Here is a 21,110-nt window from a genome sequence, read left to right as displayed (position 1 = left end):
ATACATTGTCCTGTCACTATTTGTTTGAGTAGTGAGTTTTACCAGATATATACTGTATATTAGCCAACAACTACATGAACTGAATCCAAATGAATGAAATGTAGTCAGATGCCTGACTCAGAAATACAAGTGAGTGCATCACTGCATAAATAATTAGTGCAGTGTTCTAAAGAATGTTCCTTTTCTTTTCCAATTTACTTGGGATGGTGTGTGCGTCTGTGTGTGTAGGCTCTGAAGCAGCAGCAGCAGGAGTGGTCAGAGGAGGAGGCGCTACAGCAGCAGAGGAAGCAGCATCTGCAGGCTCAGCTGCAGAAACTAGAGGGCGCTGTGGCGGAGCGGGTGCAACGGATGGAGCAGCTCACTGCAGAGGAAGCAGAGCTGCAGGACAAAAGAAGACTACTGCACACTGAGGAGGAACAGCACAGACTCAGGGGTCAGGAGCGCTGAGTACAGCACAGCATCACAGCATCCCCTTTCACTGCCATATCACTGCAACACTGCATCACTTCACTTTCACTGCCATCTCACTGCATCACTGCCATCTCACTGCATCACTGCCATCTCACTGCAACACTGCCATCACTGCAACACTGCCATCTCACTGCATCACTGCCATCTCACTGCATCACTGCCATCACTGCCATCTCACTTCAACACTGCATCCCTGCCATCTCACTGCATCACTGCCATCTCACTGCAACACTGCCATCTCACTGCATCACTGCCATCTCACTGCAACACTGCATCACTGCCATCTCACTGCAACACTGCATCACTCCCCTTTCACTGCCATCTCACTGCATCACTGCCATCTCAATGTGCCATGTCACTGCAACACTGCATTACTTCCATCTGATTGCAGCACTTCAGCTTGGCCAGTTAACTGCAAAACTGCATTTCACTGAGTCACTGTTACCCCTTTTCCACCCTCTCACTTCACACTGCATCACTGCCATCTCACTGCAACACTGCCATCTCACTGCATCACTGCCATCTCACTGCAACACTGCATCACTGCCATCTCACTGCAACACTGCATCACTCCCCTTTCACTGCCATCTCACTGCATCACTGCCATCTCACTGCCTCACTGCCATCTCACTGCAACACTGCATCACTCCCCTTTCACTGCCATCTCACTGCATCACTGCCATCTCACTGCAACACTGCCTCACTGCCATCTCACTGCAACATTAGACCACTGCCATCTCACTGCATCACTGCCATCTCACTGCATCACTGCTCCACTGCCATCTCACTGCACCACTGCATAACTGCCATCTCACTGCAACACTGCATCACTGCCATCTCACTGCAACACTGCATCACTCCCCATCTCACTGCATCACTGCATTTCACTGCATCACTGCCATCCCACTGCAATACTGCCATCTTACTGCATCACTGCCATCTCACTGCATCACTGCCATCTCACTGCATCACTGCCATCCCACTGCAACACTGCAGTACTGCCATCTCACTGCATCACTGCCATCCCACTGCAACACTGCAGTACTGCCATCTCACTGCATCACTGCCATCTCACTGCATCACTGCCATCCCACTGCAACACTGCATCACTCCCCATCTCACTGCATCATTGCCATCTCACTGCATCACTGCCATCCCACTGCAACACTGCAGTACTGCCATCTCACCATAACACACAATGTGCCATGTCACTGCAACACTGCAATACTTCCATCTGATTGCAGCACTTCAGCTTGGCCAGTTAACTGCAAAACTGCATTTCACTGAGTCACTGTTACCCCTTTACCACCCTCTCACTTCACACTGCATCACTGCCATCTCACTGCAACACTGCCATCTCATTGCATCACTGCCATCTCACTGCAACACTGCATCACTCCCCTTTCACTGCCATCTCACTGCATCACTGCCATTTCACTGCCATCTCACTGCAACACTGCATCACTGCCATCTCACTGCAACACTGCATCACTGCCATCTCACTGCATTACTCCCCTTTCACTGCCATCTCACTGCATCACTGCCATCTCACTGCAACACTGCCTCACTGCCATCTCACTGCAACACTGCCACACTGCATCACTGCCATCTCACTGCATATTTGCCATCTCACTGCAACACTGCATCACTTCCCTTTCACTGCCATCTCACTGCATCACTGCCATCTCACTGCAACACTGCCTCACTGCCATCTCACTGCAACACTGCACCACTGCCATCTCATTGCATCACTGCCATCTCACTGCATCACTGCCATCTCACTGCACCACTGCATAACTGCCATCTCACTGCAACACTGCCATCTCACTGCATCACTGCAACACTGCATCACTGCCATCTCACTGCATATTTGCCATCTCACTGCAACACTGCATCACTTCCCTTTCACTGCCATCTCACTGCATCACTGCCATCTCACTGCATATTTGCCATCTCACTGCAACACTGCATCACTTCCCTTTCACTGCCATCTCACTGCATCACTGCCATCTCACTGCAAAACTGCCTCACTGCCATCTCACTGCACCACTGCATAACTGCCTTCTCACTGCAACACTGCCATCTCACTGCACCACTGCATAACTGCCATCTCACTGCACCACTGCATAACTGCCATCTCACTGCAACACTGCCATCTCACTGCATCACTGCAACACTGCATCACTGCCATCTCACTGCATATTTGCCATCTCACTGCAACACTGCATCACTTCCTTTTCACTGCCATCTCACTGCATCACTGCCATCTCACTGCAACACTGCCTCACTGCCATCTCACTGCACCACTGCATAACTGCCATCTCACTGCAACACTGCCATCTCACTGCAACACTGCATCACTCCCCATCTCACTGCGTCACTGCATCACTGCCATCCCACTGCAACACTGCATCACTCCCCATCTCACTGCATCACTGCATTTCACTGCATCACTGCCATCCTACTGCAATACTGCCATCTCACTGCATCACTGCCATATCACTGCAACCCTGCAGTACTGCCATCTCACCATAACACACAATGTGCCATGTCACTGCAACACTGCATTAATTCCATCTGATTGCAGCACTTCAGCTTGGCCAGTTAACTACAAAACTGCATTTCACTGAGTCACTGTTACCCCTTTACCACCCTCTCACTTCACACTGCATCACTGCCATCTCACTGCAACACTGCCATCTCACTGCATCACTGCAACACTGCATCACTGCCATCTCACTGCATATTTGCCATCTCACTGCAACACTGCATCACTTCCCTTTCACTGCAACACTGCATCACTTCCCTTTCACTGCCATCTCACTGCATCACTGCCATCTCACTGCAACACTGCCTCACTGCCATCTCACTGCAACACTGCACCACTGCCATCTCATTGCATCACTGCCATCTCACTGCATCACTGCCATCTCACTGCACCACTGCATAACTGCCATCTCACTGCATCACTGCTCTACTGCCATCTCACTGCACCACTGCATAACTGCCATCTCACTGTAACACTGCCATCTCACTGCAACACTGCATCACTCCCCATCTCACTGCATCACTGCATTTCACTGCATCACTGCCATCCCACTGCAACACTGCATCACTCCCCATCTCATTGCATCACTGCCATCTCACTGCATCACTGCCATCTCACTGCACCACTGCATAACTGCCATCTCACTGCAACACTGCCATCTCACTGCATCACTGCAACACTGCATCACTGCCATCTCACTGCATATTTGCCATCTCACTGCAACACTGCATCACTTCCCTTTCACTGCCATCTCACTGCATCACTGCCATCTCACTGCATATTTGCCATCTCACTGCAACACTGCATCACTTCCCTTTCACTGCCATCTCACTGCATCACTGCCATCTCACTGCAAAACTGCCTCACTGCCATCTCACTGCACCACTGCATAACTGCCTTCTCACTGCAACACTGCCATCTCACTGCACCACTGCATAACTGCCATCTCACTGCACCACTGCATAACTGCCATCTCACTGCAACACTGCCATCTCACTGCATCACTGCAACACTGCATCACTGCCATCTCACTGCATATTTGCCATCTCACTGCAACACTGCATCACTTCCTTTTCACTGCCATCTCACTGCATCACTGCCATCTCACTGCAACACTGCCTCACTGCCATCTCACTGCACCACTGCATAACTGCCATCTCACTGCAACACTGCCATCTCACTGCAACACTGCATCACTCCCCATCTCACTGCGTCACTGCATCACTGCCATCCCACTGCAACACTGCATCACTCCCCATCTCACTGCATCACTGCATTTCACTGCATCACTGCCATCCTACTGCAATACTGCCATCTCACTGCATCACTGCCATATCACTGCAACCCTGCAGTACTGCCATCTCACCATAACACACAATGTGCCATGTCACTGCAACACTGCATTAATTCCATCTGATTGCAGCACTTCAGCTTGGCCAGTTAACTACAAAACTGCATTTCACTGAGTCACTGTTACCCCTTTACCACCCTCTCACTTCACACTGCATCACTGCCATCTCACTGCAACACTGCCATCTCACTGCATCACTGCAACACTGCATCACTGCCATCTCACTGCATATTTGCCATCTCACTGCAACACTGCATCACTTCCCTTTCACTGCAACACTGCATCACTTCCCTTTCACTGCCATCTCACTGCATCACTGCCATCTCACTGCAACACTGCCTCACTGCCATCTCACTGCAACACTGCACCACTGCCATCTCATTGCATCACTGCCATCTCACTGCATCACTGCCATCTCACTGCACCACTGCATAACTGCCATCTCACTGCATCACTGCTCTACTGCCATCTCACTGCACCACTGCATAACTGCCATCTCACTGTAACACTGCCATCTCACTGCAACACTGCATCACTCCCCATCTCACTGCATCACTGCATTTCACTGCATCACTGCCATCCCACTGCAACACTGCATCACTCCCCATCTCACTGCATCACTGCATTTCACTGCATCACTGCCATCCCACTGCAATACTGCCATCTCACTGCATAACTGCCATATCACTGCAACACTGCAGTACTGCCATCTCACCATAACACACAATGTGCCATGTCACTGCAACACTGCATTACTTTCATCTGATTGCAGCACTGCAGCTTGGCCAGTTAACTGCAAAACTGCATTTCACTGAGTCACTGTTACCTCTTTACCACCCTCTCACTTCACACTGCATCACTGGTAGCTGCATCACTGCCTCTTCATTGTAACTGTATTACTGCCCTGTCCCAGTGAGGCTGCCTCTTGACTTACTGTGAGTGTGTTTGTGTGTGTGTGTCTGTGTGTGTGTGTGCCTGCCTGTCTATGTGCTTGTGCGTGTGCGTGTGTGTGTGTGCAGGGCAGGAGCTGTGTGAGTGGGAGACCAAACTGCAGCAGCAGCAGCAGGAGCTGGAGGCTCAGGGGGAAGAGCTGGACGTGTGGCGCTGTAAGGTCCAGAGACTACAGAAACTACTCAAGAAACAAACACACACCGTACAGGAGGCCCAGCAGGTGACACACACACACACACACACACACACACACACACACACACACACACACACACACACACACACACTACACACACTCAAACTATAATACACTCATAATCCTGCTGCCAGCTGACAGACAGACAGACCAAACATAACCTCCTCGATGGAGGCAGCAAACCCAGTCACTGATCTGTAGTAGTGCCCTCATGAATAATGAAGCCACTGTAACACCCACCAACGTAATAACTTCCCACCAACGTAATAACCCTGCCAACGTAATAAAAAAGTGTGCATTTCAGACGTAATAGCCCGGCCAACGTAATAATTTCCTGCCAACGTAATAATTCTTGCCTCCTGCCAACGTAATACACAGCTTCCTGCCAGCGTAATACTTATTACGTTGGTAGGAAATGATTACGTTGGTGGGAAGTGTAACACCCACCAACGTAATAACTTCCCACCAACGTAAAAATCCTGCCAACGTTATAAAAAAAAGTGTGCATTTCAGATGTTATGGTCCGGCCAAGCTTGAGAAGTCTTATATTTTGTTACATTTTGTCCCACCAATGTAATACATTTGATCATTTGCTTAATAGATTCCACTGGGTAGTAAGTTTTTATTTGTATTGAAGGGGCAAAGACATGTCAGGATTCTCATCTCTTATCTGACACATTTAACCGTACAGATATATGCCTCTTTTCCACTGTTTTCTGGTAGGCCTTCGATTGTGCAGGCAAAATGAGCGTTTGTGCACAAACCGTCTTTAAGATGGCCTATTTAACTTTGTGACTTTAATTGACCATAGGCTACTCAGCACCCCCTCAACATCCAAATGACTCGAAAATGGTTGGAATCGTTTGTGCTTCGTTTGTGCACGATTGTGCAGGCAAAATTAACGTTTGTGCACAAACCGTTTTTATATAATTTAACTTTTAATTTTTTGGAAGTAGGTGACGCAGCACCCCGTCAACATCCAAATGACTCAAAAATGCTTGGAATTGTTTGTGCATGTGTGTGTGGGTAGAATTAATGTTTGTGCACAAACCATTTGTATGTCACTTTGTTTGTTTTTTTATCATTTTATTTATGTTAAGTCCTAAAAGTTAAATATCTTAAAGACGGTTTGTGCACAAACGCTCATTTTGCCTGCACAATCGTGCACAAACGACGCACAAACGAATCAAAATACTTTTATTCATTAACTGGGCCCTGTTTCTCGACAGGTTAGTTGCTAACTAAGTAGCAACTTAGTAAGTTGCCAATGGGAAATTGCATTGCAACCAAGTAAGTTGCTAACTTAGTTAGCAACTAACCTGTCAAGAAACAGGGCCCTGAATTAGGGTTGCATTTGCATGTAGACTTTGTTGCCATCTAAGTTAACTTTGTTGCCATCACTATTTCTTTGTATTATTGTTCAAAACTGTATAGTTAAATGTGTCAGACAAGAGATGAGAATGTCATTGGGAACAAAGTCTTCAATACAAATAAGAGCTTACTGCCCAGTGGAATCTATAAAGCAAATGATCAAATTTATTACATTGGTGGGACAAAAAGCTATTACATCTGAAATGCACACGTTTTTATTATGTTGGCAGGGTTATTACGTTGGTGGGAAGTTATTACATTGGTGGGTGTTACACTTCCCACCAACGTACTAATTTCCTGCCAATGTAATACTTATTACGTTGGCAGGAAGCTGTGTATTACGTTGGCAGGAGGCAAGAATTATTACGTTGGCAGGAAATTATTATGTTGGCCGGGCTATTACGTCTAAAATGCACACTTTTTTATTACGTTGGCAGGGTTATTACGTTGGTGGGAAGTTATTACGTTGGTGGGTGTTACACTTCCCACCAACGTAATAATTTCCTGCCAATGTAATACTTATTACGTTGGCAGGAAGCTGTGTATTACGTTGGCAGGAGGCAAGAATTATTACGTTGGCAGGAAATGATTACGTTGGCCGGGCTATTACGTCTAAAATGCACACTTTTTTATTACATTGGCAGGGTTATTACGTTGGTGGGAAGTTATTACGTTGGTGGGTGTTACAAGCCACTAGTTTTGGTATTATTAGTAGCGCTAGTTTTGGTATGCCATTAAACATTGTGTGTGTGTGTGTGTTGTGTGTGTATGTGTGTAAATGTGTGTGTGTTTATGTTTGTGGATCAGGTAGCAAAGGAGAGTGAACAGAGAGCACACACACTGCAGACGGAGTTGCACACTTTGAGTCAAGAACTACAGAGTGTCAGAAAAAAGGTAACACACACACACACACACACACACACAAACACAAACATGCTCTCACACACACAGTCCAAATACATCTATCTATAAATCCAGGAATCTCTGTGTGTGGGTGTGTGTCAGTGTCTGTCTAGGGCGTATCTCCCTGACGGTAGATACGTTAGTTATGATATTTCGCAAGTAGCTTACGCATGTCATGAACCTGTGCATCCTTGATTTTGAAGATTTTTGAATTTATAGTTTTCGAGATATTTGTATTTTACCGTTTCCCGTAGGAAACAATGGGTTATCGTCTCCCGTCCCGTCGGCACTATGGGTAGTGACGTCACAATCAAACGCGTAGCGTTATTAAACTATCCTGCCTTCACTCAAAGTTCAGAATAGCGTTGGATATGATACAGATATGATACAGGAGGATATGGATATGATACAGGAGGTTCGCATTCAAATTCTTCTTGGTGAACAGATACAGACTTTTGCTCAGGTAATCTTAAGACAGTGATTGATTTTATCTATTGATTTATTTTTAAGCTTCTTTATATTAAGTTTCAAAGTAATGTCTGTTGTACAGTCATCTAACAGACAGGGAATAGTAATCCATCAAAAATATTCATATTGTTTATTAGTATACTGTTTGCCGTGCATTGAAATGCATTGGGTTTAGCAACGCGATTTCTAAACCCAATGCATTTCAACGGGAGCCAATACATTGTGACATAGACCAGCGATTTTGGCGTAAAATGTCCTATAGTGTGTAGGCTATTTATGAGGAACACACACTTCGATGAACACACACTTCGACGTCTGGAGTAGGCCTGCTCATCTGTAAGTAAATTTAACCTGTTCACGTTAATTGCTGTGAAATTAGCTAGCCTATTGACGTGCATCGAACGTGCACTGTGCACTGAATTCGGGTGGGGGATAGTAACGCCATCTCCAGTCAGCGCAAATCTCGCTGTAAATTATGTTGGCCCACGTTGTCATGTTATCCTCCCAGTCCTGCACTGAATTCGGGTGGGGGATAGTAACGCCATCTCCAGTCAGAGTATTTAAACTGTGTTCCCATTGTAAGGACATTTATTAGCTTACGATCTGTCTGAGAGTGGGCTGTCAAAGCTAGCATCATCGAAGTCATACAGTACAGTAGGCTACATACATTCAATAAAATTAACCCACATTTGAGTCCAACTGCATGACCATTCTTACCCTACACTTACCCTTACAATAAAGAAGTGATCCTATTTCATGACACTTTATGACATTTAGTTTATAGTTTAGACAGCAACGTTGACATCTATATTCAACTGCATCCACTACATAATCTCAAACTTTATTTGTTGGTATATCTCCAAAAAGGCTAACATTAAAACATTTCTTAAAGAAAAGGAAACATGCATCACAATAACACTTCAGTGTAACCTGTAGCCTACCTATGTGGAGTGCAAATATGTCTTGCTATTACACTACCCAACAGCTACACCTACGTCTGCTAACACTACAGAATGCATAATTCCTACGGGCACTGCACTAGTACACATAAGCCCCATAACTCCTTTCAACCTCACACATGTGTGTGCACAGCTTTTTGCCCAGGAGGAGAAGCATAGGCGAGTGTGTGAGGGCAGCCCTGCTGGTGTGTGTGCTGACCCTGGAGACAGCAGGTTAGTGCCGGAGCTGGAGCTGGAGCTGGAGTTCCCCAGCATCACAGACACCCCAAACCCTAGAGACCTCCTGTCCCCCTCCCCGCCCAGCACTGATGAGGGGCAGCTCCAGGCTCTCTTCACCCCGTCTAGGACATCAGCACTCACAACACAGGTACTATAGGTGTGTGTGTGTGTGTGTGTGTGTTTCACTGAGAGACTGGAAGACTGAGAGTGAGTGAGAGTGTATACATGTGTGTTAATGTTTGTGTGTTTCACTGAGTGTTAAATGTGTTTGTGTGTGTGTGTGTGTGTGTGTGTGTGTGTGTGTGTGTGTGTGTGTGTGTGTGTGTGTGTGTGTGTGTTGTGTCCTCTCAGGATGAACAGTGGCGAGGAGAGCTTCTGCGAGAGAAGCTCCAGCAGCATGATGACGAGCTGAAGGTAAACCAGAGTTTGGTTATTAGGGTATAGTTATTATACTCATCCACATTAAGATTGGCTATTATGTTATAGTAATTATTATACTCATCCATATTAAGACCTGTTCATGTTACAATGTTGGCTTTATCTTTAGTGATATTTTATAATCCTGTTATATGTGTGTTTTCTATATATTGTAATGCTTTTCATCCTGCCCTTTCCTGACTGTTGATATGCAGGCTCAGCTCCGCAGACGCATGTTCGACCAGCAGGAGGCGCTGTGTGTGCGCAGGCAGCAGGCGGAGGGGAGTCTGGAGGGGCTGCGCAGACGGGTGGACTGGCTGGACCAGCTGCTGGGCTCTGAAGGGACGTCGGAAGTCAAAAACCCCAGGCGTCAGGTGTGTGTGTGTGTCTGTTTGTGTGCTGTTATGGCAGTGTGTGTGTGTGTGTGTGTGTGTGTGTGTGTGTGTTTTTGTGTGAGTTACACAGATAAGGGTGGGTTTACAGTAGTGTGTGTGTTGTGTATGTGTGCTGTTAAGGCAGTGTGTGCTGTTATGAAAATATGTCTGTGTGTGTGTGGGTGTTACACAGAACGGTGTGCTGTTACAGTAATATGTTTGTGTGTGTGTATTTGTGTGTGTTGTTAAGGCAGTTTGTGCTCTTTTGCGAATATGTTGTGTGTGATATGGAGATGTGTGTTATGGAGGTATGTCTTTTTGCTTTGGCAGTTTGCATAATTGTGATACAGAAAAGTGTGTGTCTGGTGACGGTGTGTGTAACAGCTGTGTATTTTCTGTGTTTGGGTGTTGTGTTAACAGGTTAGACTGTCCAATAGCTGGCACTCTGAGAGTTCTGACCCGTTCAGTCGTCCCGTCAGGCTGGATCCGTCTCTACCAGAGAGGGAGTAGAGCTGTGAGCTCAAACACACCACTGAAGCTACCAGCAGCTGAAGCACACTAACACACGCACACACACACACACACACACACACATTATCTATACAAAACACACACCTGGGCTCTCTCTCACCAACACACTCACACACCTGATATCACACACACACACACACGCACACATACCCCTCATATCCGACACTTGACCTCACACATCTCACCACAGACACAGTCTGGCAGATCATGCAAAGGGAAGGGCTTCCTAAAAGCTGTTGCGGAAGTGTGTGTGTGTGTGTGTGTGTATTATACACAACGGGGTGCTGTAACTGTAGTACGTGTGTGCGAGTGTATTGTTAAGGCAGTCTATGCTCTTATGAATCTGTTGAGTATACGTTGTGTGTGATATGGAGATGTGTGTTATTCGAAGGGAAGGGATCCTAGGGAAGGGATCATGTGACTGAAATCAGTTTGTACTACCTCAGATAGCCAACTGAAGGAAACAGATACCTGACTTTACACCCTATGAGATTCTAATATTGGAAGAGCTTCCATACTTTTGTAGTGAAGACCATGCTTGCCTTTAAACATGTAGTTTTATATTTTAAAATGCTTTTATATTTAAAAATACTGTTTTTGGACGAAAGAGGCAAAAAGAGAGATGTGAGAAATATAAACTTTAATAATGTCTTGTGTGTGGAGCACTTTAGCGAGAGCATGCAGGCCCTTGTGTGCTGTTTAGTCCTGCGTGTGCACTGGGCAGGGTCACTGGATTTGATGGGGCACTGGGCAGGGTCACTGGATCTGATGGGTGCCGTGAAGATGGCTGCATAAGCCCCCGCTTGGGTGAGAGACTAACCCTCAAAAACTCGTCCTGTCAAGGGCAGCAGTATGCAGCTTACTTTATTAATCCACCTGAGGAGATGACTACCCCCCCTCCCCCTCCTCTTCGTGACGTGTGTGAATATGGTCAAATCAGTGGCCATTTTAAAACCCTCAGGCTTTGGAACCACAACGAAGATGACACAATTCATTATTGTGTGCAATACATTTAATACTTTCAACATTCTGCATTGTGTTTGTTTCGTTATTCAAGTTTTTGTGTGTGAAGGATGTGAAAAATTGCAAAGTCGTTATATTGAGATTAGAAGTTCTCTGGAGTAAACACCAGCACTAGCAGTTCTCTAGAGTAAACACCAGCACTAGCAGTTCTCTGGGATGAACACCATTTCTGGCAGTTCTCTAGAGTAAACCCCAGCGCTGGCAGTTCTCTAGTCTAGAGTAAACACCATCGCTGGCAGTTATCTGGAGTAAACACCAGCGCTAGCAGTTCTCTAGAGTAAACAACAGCGCTAGCAGTTCTCTAGAGTAAACACCAGCGCTGGCAGTTATCTGGAGTAAACACCAGCGCTAGCAGTTATCTGGAGTAAACACCAGCGCTAGCAGTTCTCTAGAGTAAACAACAGCGCTAGCAGTTATCTGGAGTTAACATAGGGCGCTAGCAGAGCCATTTCTGATTAAATGGGCTCTGATGCTAGTGTATACCATCAAATTCCCCAGAAGTACATCTCCTTGTTATGTCAGTCACAGAAAACTTCTATTAAGGCTTTTCTCAATAAACTTTCTTCTCTATGCTTACGTTCCTATAAACTTGAGAATCATCATAAGAACTCTCTCTTCAATGGGGAGCAAAGGGCCATCACTTCTTCCCTCCATGGGTCTCAATCCAGGGCAATCTGTTTTGCCTCTTCCCAGGTCATGAATGGTCTTCAGTTCTGAAACATATAGTCTGTAATTGGGCGGAATTTTGACAATTTTAGTGTTAGTGTGTTTAACCTAAACACATGGGTTTTCACAAAATCTCCAAAAATATGGTGCGGGCGAAATGCCAGTAGAAAACCTGGGCAAACCATGAAAGTGTGATTCCACCCACTGGCCATTTCTCAAATAAAACAAACGCCTCAACATGAAATCAACCCACACGTGACGGCAGCAATAACCAGCATTTACAGCACTGTCTTTATTAACAATATTAATACAAACCAATGTCAATTACAGAAGACATTCCAAAGTTAACAGATTTTCATGGTTAATATATTTGCTTTGATGTTGTGAATCACATAAGTGATCACCAATACATGGAGAAAAAAAATCAACAGGATTAAAATAAAAAAAACAAATTTTCTATCCTTCCTTGGAGAATCACATATTTCAATCTTCAACGTGACTTAAAATACATCTATTATTACAACATGATACAAATTGAATAGAAATATTCAGAATCGAGATGCATATATGTCAGCCTCCTGCCCGCCCCTTGCTCTGCATCAGTTCGACTTGAATGCGTTTGAACCGTTCGTGACTGTAGTGTTGGTTTGGTCGGCCCCTTTTGGTCTCTACAGGTCAGCTTTAAAGTCTCTTTTGGTCTCTAAAGGTCAGCTAGGGGTCGTCAGCGAGTTCTGCCTCTGTCCAGTGCGTTTACTGGCGGCCCGTGGATCCTTGTCGGGTTTGGGACGACGCTTTATTTATAAATACAGATTTCTGGATTCAATGGTGTTCAGAATAAGGCAACAGAAATGACGTTATCGGAGGGAGACAAAATAAAAACAAACAAAGGTGATATGACGAGCTTCGGCAGGCCTCATGCAGGTGGGACATTATATGGGCCTGAGATCGCTGCTAGACACACACACACACACACACACACACACACACACACACACACACATTCACACACCTCTCCTGGACTTATTCCTCTCTGATTCCCATCGACACAACCCCGGCAGTCCAAGAGAGTACAGGTTGCTATCTTCCAACAGCAACAGAGCCATATAAACCACTGATGCTACAGATCAGAGATCACACACACCCACCCACCCACACTTATTATGCTACAGGAACACACACACACATCTTTAACAGAGTCAGAGTGAGCGAAGAAGGCCCAGCCAGACAGCAGGAAGTGAGCGGTTTAGGGGTTAAGGGTTAAAGTTCAGGATTAAGACCAGCGCGGGCCCCTCTTTATGCAGTGAGTCTGGAGATGGTCTGGAAGTGTGCACCTCTCTTCCTGCCTCACCGTTACAAAGTGCAAAGACTGCCCTCTGGGGCGTTCTTCATATATTACTGAATCTGTTACAGGAGTTACAACTCTACTAATTAATCACAAAGTATTTTATTTTACAAGTACTCCAACAGGGCTGTGGTGGAGTTAAACATGTAGCCCACAGCGGCCATCATGCCTTGAGGGTTAAAATCCACTTTAAAACACAAACGCTCTTCGGAGATAATGCCTGCCCCCCCTGCAACACCCCAACACCCCCACCCTCCCCTCCCCTCCTCCTCCTCCTCCTCCTCAGAGATAATGCCTGGCCTCCCATCCTCAGAGATAATGTCTGCCCCCCCCTCCCCTCAGAACTGCATCTGCCAGAATAATTTAAGCAAAGGTCTTACAAAAGAGGAAACAAAAATTTGAAAGGAAAGAAAAAAAAGTCACTCATGTCAACAGCACTGAGGACTCCAGTTACATCTTCATCTGTCCCACACTCCCCTTTTACACACACACACACACACACACACGAAAGAGGTCTCATCTCCAGAGTGACAGAGGGAAAGAGAAAGTGAGAGAGAGAGGGAAACTGGGGGCAGGAGGTCCAAAAAGGAAAAGTAAGTACTTAGGCTTTCTGTTGCCCATAGGACTTCACAGAGGTGGGACAAGGTAGTAGGGTGTGAGGGTGTGAGTGTGTGTGTGTGTTTGTGTGTAAGGGGGACAGGACGCTTGTATTCAAGTGTGTGCGTGTTTGTGTGTGTGTATAATTGTATGTCCCTAGCAACTGCAGCCCTCCTTCGGGGAGGGGGCATCGTTGCCCAGTCGCCCTCCTTGTGGTGCTGAGGGCTTGTGCTGCACCCCCGACTCTGCAGCGTTCAGGTCTAGACTCCCGTCCTGGATGTTCTGGTAGATCTTCTTGGCAGCCTCCAGAAAAGCATCCTCCACGTTCTCACCACTAACAGAGCAGAGGAAGAAGAAGGGGGGGAAAAGAAGAGTGTCTTTAGTGCCATATAACCAGCCTGGGACAGGAGATGATAATATCAGACATGGAATGCAATCAAACACACACACACACACAGGGTTCCTACAGGTTTCTTCAAGTCAAATTCAAGTCTTTTTAAGACCTTTTTAAGACCATTTAAATAAAAACTTAATACCTATTTCACGGCCTATTTCAAAGACCTACCGGCACACACACTTCACTTACGTTTTTGCACTAGCTTCTAGGAACAGCAAACCTGCAAGGACACAAGAGAACATGGTCAGATCATCAGTTACCATAGCAACAGTAAACACAGAAACCCACAAACACCAAAAGCCAATCACTTAGTGGCCAATCAGGTCATGTGAACAAAAGGCCAATGAGAAGAGTTTGAAGCCAAGGAGAAGCGCTGGGTGCTTGGAGCCTGGCTGTGCAGCTTTGACTACAGGGGGCTTGGTGTGTCCAGGTCAGACAGGAAGGAAGGAAGTGTTAAATTCGCTCATCTCCTCACCGTTCTCCTCAGCAAACTGCTTGGCCTCCTCATACGTGACGTCCCTCTGGGCCTCCAGATCTGCCTTGTTCCCAATCAGGATGATGACCTGGACAGAGGAGCAGTCGGTCAGGACTCAAGACTTATGCCTCCACACATGCACATTAAAGCAGCAATAAGGAGTTCTGTTTCAAAACTAGCTCGCTAACTATATAAAAGCCATGCAAAAACCACCAACAGCCTAGTTGACACTGATATAAGCTTGCCAACTGGTGTCTTTTGGCAGTATAGCTGGCAATGTAATGCTCTTAAAGCTTTTCTTCCATTTTTGCAGGGTATTCAAGCCCGGTACATAGAACTACATAGGGCATATCCTAGATGGCTAGTGGGAAAGACACATGCATTGATTTGTCCTTCACATGACCATATGCCATCTAAAAGAATTTGAGGATGGTACCAAAACTAGTTGCATATAAAACCGTACCTCAAAAAGTGTCAAATTGTTGAATAGTGTTACTTTAATACGCTCGCATTTACAAACCCAAACTTCCACATTCAACAAAACACACACACACGCATGCATGCATGCATGCACATTCAAACATTCACATTTACACACTCATGCACACACACATACATTTACACACACTTCCACATTTGGGATGTTGGGAAATAAGATCCCATCTGGACACTGACGGTCATATTTACTCTACAGAACGACCAGAGACAGTAGGCAAAGATGAACTGAAGTATTCCTCCACACACCTTACAATACCCTAGTCAATATGGTTCGTTTTTACTGACACTGCTGGTTTTACATGAACATTAATAAGATCACATAGAAACATCCTGTACGTTTAATGGGCCACACCCAGGCCTGTGGCTGTGTTTCCATGGTTACTTACGGTGTTTGGGTTGGTGAGGTTTCGAGCATCAGTCAACCAGCTGCTCAGGTGATTATATGTGCTCCTCCTGCAACAGCAGCAACAACAACAAACACTGTTCACACACACTCTCTGTTTCAGAGCATCTGTTCACACACACTCTCTGTTTCAGTGCCACTGTGTTTTGTGTGTGTGTGTGTGTGTTTGATCCTAATCTGCCTCCATAGTAACTCCAAGTGACAGATTCAAATTTCCTGTAGCTCTCCAGTCCCTCTGTGTGTACACCATTAGTTCTCCTGCAGCCTTTCTATTGTAGCTTGTGGTGATGGGCTCTGAACCTCTCCTGTCCAGATAGATGTGTGTAGATGTGTGAGTGTGTGCGTGTGCGTGTGTGTGTACCTGGTAATGTCGTACACCATCAGTGCTCCCGCGGCCCCTCTGTAGTAGCTCCTGGTGACGGCTCTGAACCGCTCCTGTCCAGCCGTGTCCCAGATCTGCAGTTTCACCTTCTGTCCGCTCACCTCCATGATACGGGTGCCAAACTCCACGCCAATGGTGTGGGGGCAGTCTGCCATGACTACAAAACAAAAACAACAAATAAACAATAACAACCAACAAACAAACAAACATTAAACCACAACTGCAGCAGCAATAAAAACCAGATACAAATAAGCAGTCGTTACCCACATCAACATCATTTTAACAGGATACAAATGTAGACTTAGTCCTATAGCAGAAGTTAGAATCTGTTCAGAATCCTACCAGCCAGCAACCTTCCCCTATACACATACACTCTAGTGAAGCTTGAACTTAATCTTGTGATTGACAGGTAGATCGCTGTTCTTATTGGTCATTTTCTCCCTTATGAACTCCAATAATATAGCGAGTTGCAGCCACAGATACCACCCTCAGTGCACGTGAGCATGTTGTTTATTATTAGCCTGGCACATCTGACTGTGGCCATCTATAACATTAAGGCCACTGGTTTACCACTGTTGACTATCTTTGACAACAGCCAACACGGTCTCCCCACGCCAACCCAGCCTGAGCGCCCTACTGTGACCAAGCAACAGCGCAGAGATGCCACTCCGTTGCTCCTCAGAGGGAGCCCCTCCTACTCACATTTCTTCTCGGTGAACTGGTGGAGTAAGCATGACTTCCCCACGCCCATGTCCCCTGTGGAGAAAAAAAACACACGAATCCAGTCAAAATAACCCTAATTCCAACACACACACACACACACTTTAGAGATCCAGTCAAAAGAAACGAATCTGAAAACGTGAGAATAAAATCAATCTGTGGATCATGCTACTTGTATACAGGACCATTATGATTTAATACTTGTGTACAGGACCATAATGATATTGACAAAGCATTTGGAGCATAAAGGTTTGGGCATGGAACTTACCTATGATGATATATTTAAAAATGTAGGAATAGTTGTACGGTGCAGTCGTCATTTTGGATTCTAAAAGAAGACAAAACAGATTCCAGACATCGTTAATCATTCAAATGACGAAATACTAAATAAATAAATGCATAAAATAAACACAAATGGACTAGACTTCTCGTATGTTGGCCATATGACTATAACACAGTGTGTGGACTATAACTCCAGTGTCTGTATGAAAAAATAAAACAACAACAACAACTCTCTTATAGCAATGCTTCAGCGTACACAAACATCAAGTCACATACTAGCACATGACACCAGCTGGCAGACGATGGTGAATTGGTCTACATGGCTAATAATGTGAATAGAGCTGCTTTGGCATCGTCTATGGTTTCAGTTCCCCACATGAACAAAGTCAGCAGGGAAATATACCACAAGTGAAGGGTGTGGCGTGCAGGTCGAGGCTGAAGCACAGGTAATGTGTGTGTGAGAGTGTGTGAGAGAGAGTGTCAGGTAATGTGGTGCAAAACACACCAATTACAGGAATTTTACAGGAACTAACGCGTCTTCATACAGAGCTCTTGAATTTAGCAGGCACTTTTATCCAACGCACATACTAGTCACGCTGCAGTGCATTTATACATTTCCATCAGTATGGAATGGATCAAACCCATCACACTGGTAATCGTTGGCACCTGAAGTTGAACAACAGGGGCATCAAAACTGAAACAGCAAGATGCTAAAACCACCCTGGGCATTACCAGGCACACACACTTTGTAAAAACATCTGTTAAATGAAGAAATGTTATGTAAATGTGTGCGTCGTCATACCTTTGCTTTAGAAAAAATCATCCGTATCTCTGAATTCGTGTAATGTATTGCTTTGAGTTTGCTATGTTGATGCAAGGTGAAGTGTTACATGCACAGTCACTCATCCACAGCCTATTCTTCTTTGTGTAAATACTGGCCTTAACGGCAGCCAGCCACACAATTACACACGCCCAAAATGATGACAGGAAGAAACAGATAAATCCCTCTACTACAGAATGAGGGCACACTCAAGCAGAATTTCACTCAAGTCAGATCAGCTGAGAGGAAGTGAGCTTGCAGCTGATTCTGCAGGACAGTGTCTTGTTGAGAGTGATGTGTGGGAGGCATCCGAGCAAGATCAGAGGTTGTGACTCAATTCTGCTTATGGCAGTGAACCTGAGAAAGACGACCCTGAACCCCCAGTCTTCATGGAGAACAACTGGGTAGCTGAATCTTTATAATCGCCCTGGGTTCTGTGCGTTGATTCCCTGAAGTCTGTGCACCCTCAGCCTAGTGATCTCTAGACACGATACGAATAGTCCACCTGACAGGACCTCAAAGGCCAGCTGCAAGAGGCCATAGAATGGCTATAATTAATGGTGTTTAACACTTGAGAAACCACCATATTTTCAGTTGCCCATTTCACAAGGGTATGCCAAGGTCTATAGCAAAGATCAGGCTTGTTTTTTAAATGAATGTCTGTCTTTTGAGTTTCATCTTCCGCCAAATCACAGATCACAAAATACTTCTGGGAGTGATCAACCTTAACATAATAAGTTTAAGCATTTTTGTAGATCCTCATTCAAAACAATGTGTGGGATCAATTGCAGCATGTCTGGTTTCGTTTCCTGTGATCTCCACAGTGGTTACAGTGGCCTGCAGACCCAGTATACACTACTGGTGTTAGCCATGCAAAAAGTAGGCCTTCCTTCTTCTAGAAGCAGCAGCATTTCCAAATCCTATATTTCCTAATTTTGGTTGCCCGAAATTAATTATCCAAAATAAAATTAAAAAGACAATGTTGTATGTAGAAAGCTTGATATATTCTAGAAAGCAATCAAAAAACAGCATTTATTTAACAAGCCGCTGCTGGCCATTCAAGTGTCCTTTGCGGAATTGCTTTGAGTCGAGTAGTGTCTTTCCTATTAACGCGTACACTTAAAACAAACAATCACGAACTCGTTCGTCAATCCCCCCCCCCCCCCCCCAAAAAAAAAAAGCAAGTCAAAAGAGCAGAAGAAGTGAATAAACGATACAATTTTAATTCGTTTCGGAGATAATTTCTGATAGCCCGTCGGCCAGGGTTCTGGCAACCCGACGGGTAAACGTCATTGCACCGGGAAGTTGGAAATAAAGGCAATAGACTATCACGAGTAACATCTAACTGACTGTGATCTAGATCAGCCTGGCCTAGGAGTTTTAACTTCAGACAGACCAGTAAACACTTGCTGGTTGGCTGTTTCCTGGTCATCTACTGGCTGTCATTAGCTTGATAGCCATCAACCTAGTTATAAACTTCAGAGGCCTGTGTGCTAAACAGCATTTCCAATCAACGTCAGTATGTTTATCGTAATCCGGTACACGGTCGGATTTCGCCCTTTATTTACAAACAAAAGCTTATATTTCTGAACTGATGTTACTTCCCGTTTTGTTTACTAGCAACTCTAACGTTAGCCAGCGCACGCACCTATGCAGTGGCTGCTAATGTTACCTAGCCATCGCTACCTAGCCAGCCATTTGTCATATCTGACATTAGCTGTCTAAAAGTGGCGACGTCCTGGTGTGTGCTGACATTAACAACATATCTTTATATTATGGAAGCTGAGTTAATGTCGAATTGCTTGGATTTACTCAGCAAAGTCGTACATGGACCACAACACCGTTTTAAATTAATAAGGCCGACTGGAGTTAGGCCATCGGGAAAGCTAACCGGTTCGCTAGCTGACGTTACCTGGCCATGTCTCTGCTACCAAGCGGGGTAGGCCATCGTCCATGTATGTGGCTAACCATCTCGCATGTTACGTCCCTGAATGTAACTTGTGTTTTCTTTACACAGATAGTGTATGAATAATAAACTGGCAACTAATTAGCCGACGTATCGGCTTTGCCATCGTGCCTCTTAGCTAGCTATGCCAGCTCATTTAGCAAATGCTAACCTGCACGCAAGCTAGCTAGCTATCCAGCTAACCAACGTTACATGGGAAATACGCTAAAGCCTGAGTATCAGTCAAGTTCCGTTATCTGCTTGTGGACTTCATGTGAGTTATACCCTTAATGTATAAAATGACAATTTGTCAGACTTACCCTTTAGCTAGGCAGGTAGTAAGTTAGTGCAGCCGGCTCGGTGGAGAATCAGCTGGGCAGAGAGAAAACACCTAGATGCTGCCGTTGACATGCGCGTCACTTCTACGCGTCTCTGCGCTACTCCCTTCACAGCATCGGCTTGGGCACTGCAGGCGCGCACCCGAGAAATGGTCTCATTAACTGTTCATAAAGGTAGGCTAGGCTATTCAGAGCGGATGAAATCACGGCTTGTAATTTCGCAATCCGAAGACAACGAATGCAGTTTAAAGACAGTGCGACACTACGATTTAAAATTAACTATTATGAAAAAGTTTTGTCAGAGGAGCAACAAAACTGCACTTTTACAACCACTATGTAGCCTATGTGCAGAATAGTCTCCATTCTGGCAACTCAGCCTATTTTCTTATTTATTTGCCCTTTTCTAAGTCCGCTGATTTAACGGGGTATTTAAGCGTTGCATCAACCTGGACTTGGTGCAAAA

General features: G+C 45.3%; 2 protein-coding genes across 2 annotated transcripts in view; one reads left to right on the top strand and one right to left on the bottom strand.

Annotated features, from left to right (window-relative positions):
- Positions 1–10,758, top strand: part of cntrl (centriolin) — a gene marked incomplete at its 5' end in the record, with an annotated part of 42,122 nt that extends 31,364 nt beyond the window's left edge. Inside the window, 6 exons of the mRNA XM_080852573.1 lie at positions 229–433; positions 5,390–5,445; positions 9,352–9,585; positions 9,789–9,851; positions 10,070–10,228; positions 10,649–10,758. Coding sequence (XP_080708699.1) covers positions 229–433; positions 5,390–5,445; positions 9,352–9,585; positions 9,789–9,851; positions 10,070–10,228; positions 10,649–10,738 — 807 coding nt within the window. The 3' untranslated portion in view covers positions 10,739–10,758. The remainder of the gene's footprint in view (positions 1–228; positions 434–5,389; positions 5,446–9,351; positions 9,586–9,788; positions 9,852–10,069; positions 10,229–10,648) is intronic.
- Positions 10,759–14,146: 3,388 nt separating this feature from the next.
- Positions 14,147–20,747, bottom strand: LOC308375829 (ras-related protein Rab-14-like). The gene is made up of 8 exons (XM_080852019.1): positions 20,630–20,747; positions 17,531–17,590; positions 17,245–17,298; positions 16,522–16,699; positions 16,144–16,210; positions 15,260–15,347; positions 14,974–15,004; positions 14,147–14,721 (listed from the first exon to the last, which is right to left on the bottom strand). Exons 2-8 carry the CDS (start codon positions 17,580–17,582, stop codon positions 14,544–14,546), a joined length of 648 nt encoding a protein of 215 aa, XP_080708145.1. The 5' UTR covers positions 17,583–17,590; positions 20,630–20,747; the 3' UTR covers positions 14,147–14,543.
- Between the last annotated feature and the right edge of the window lie 363 nt (positions 20,748–21,110).

This window comes from Sprattus sprattus (genome assembly GCF_963457725.1).
Source record: "Sprattus sprattus genome assembly, chromosome: 15".
Taxonomy (NCBI): domain Eukaryota; kingdom Metazoa; phylum Chordata; class Actinopteri; order Clupeiformes; family Clupeidae; genus Sprattus; species Sprattus sprattus.
The sequence above is the reverse complement of the archived record's forward strand: the minus strand, read 5'-3'. Positions and strand labels throughout refer to the sequence as shown.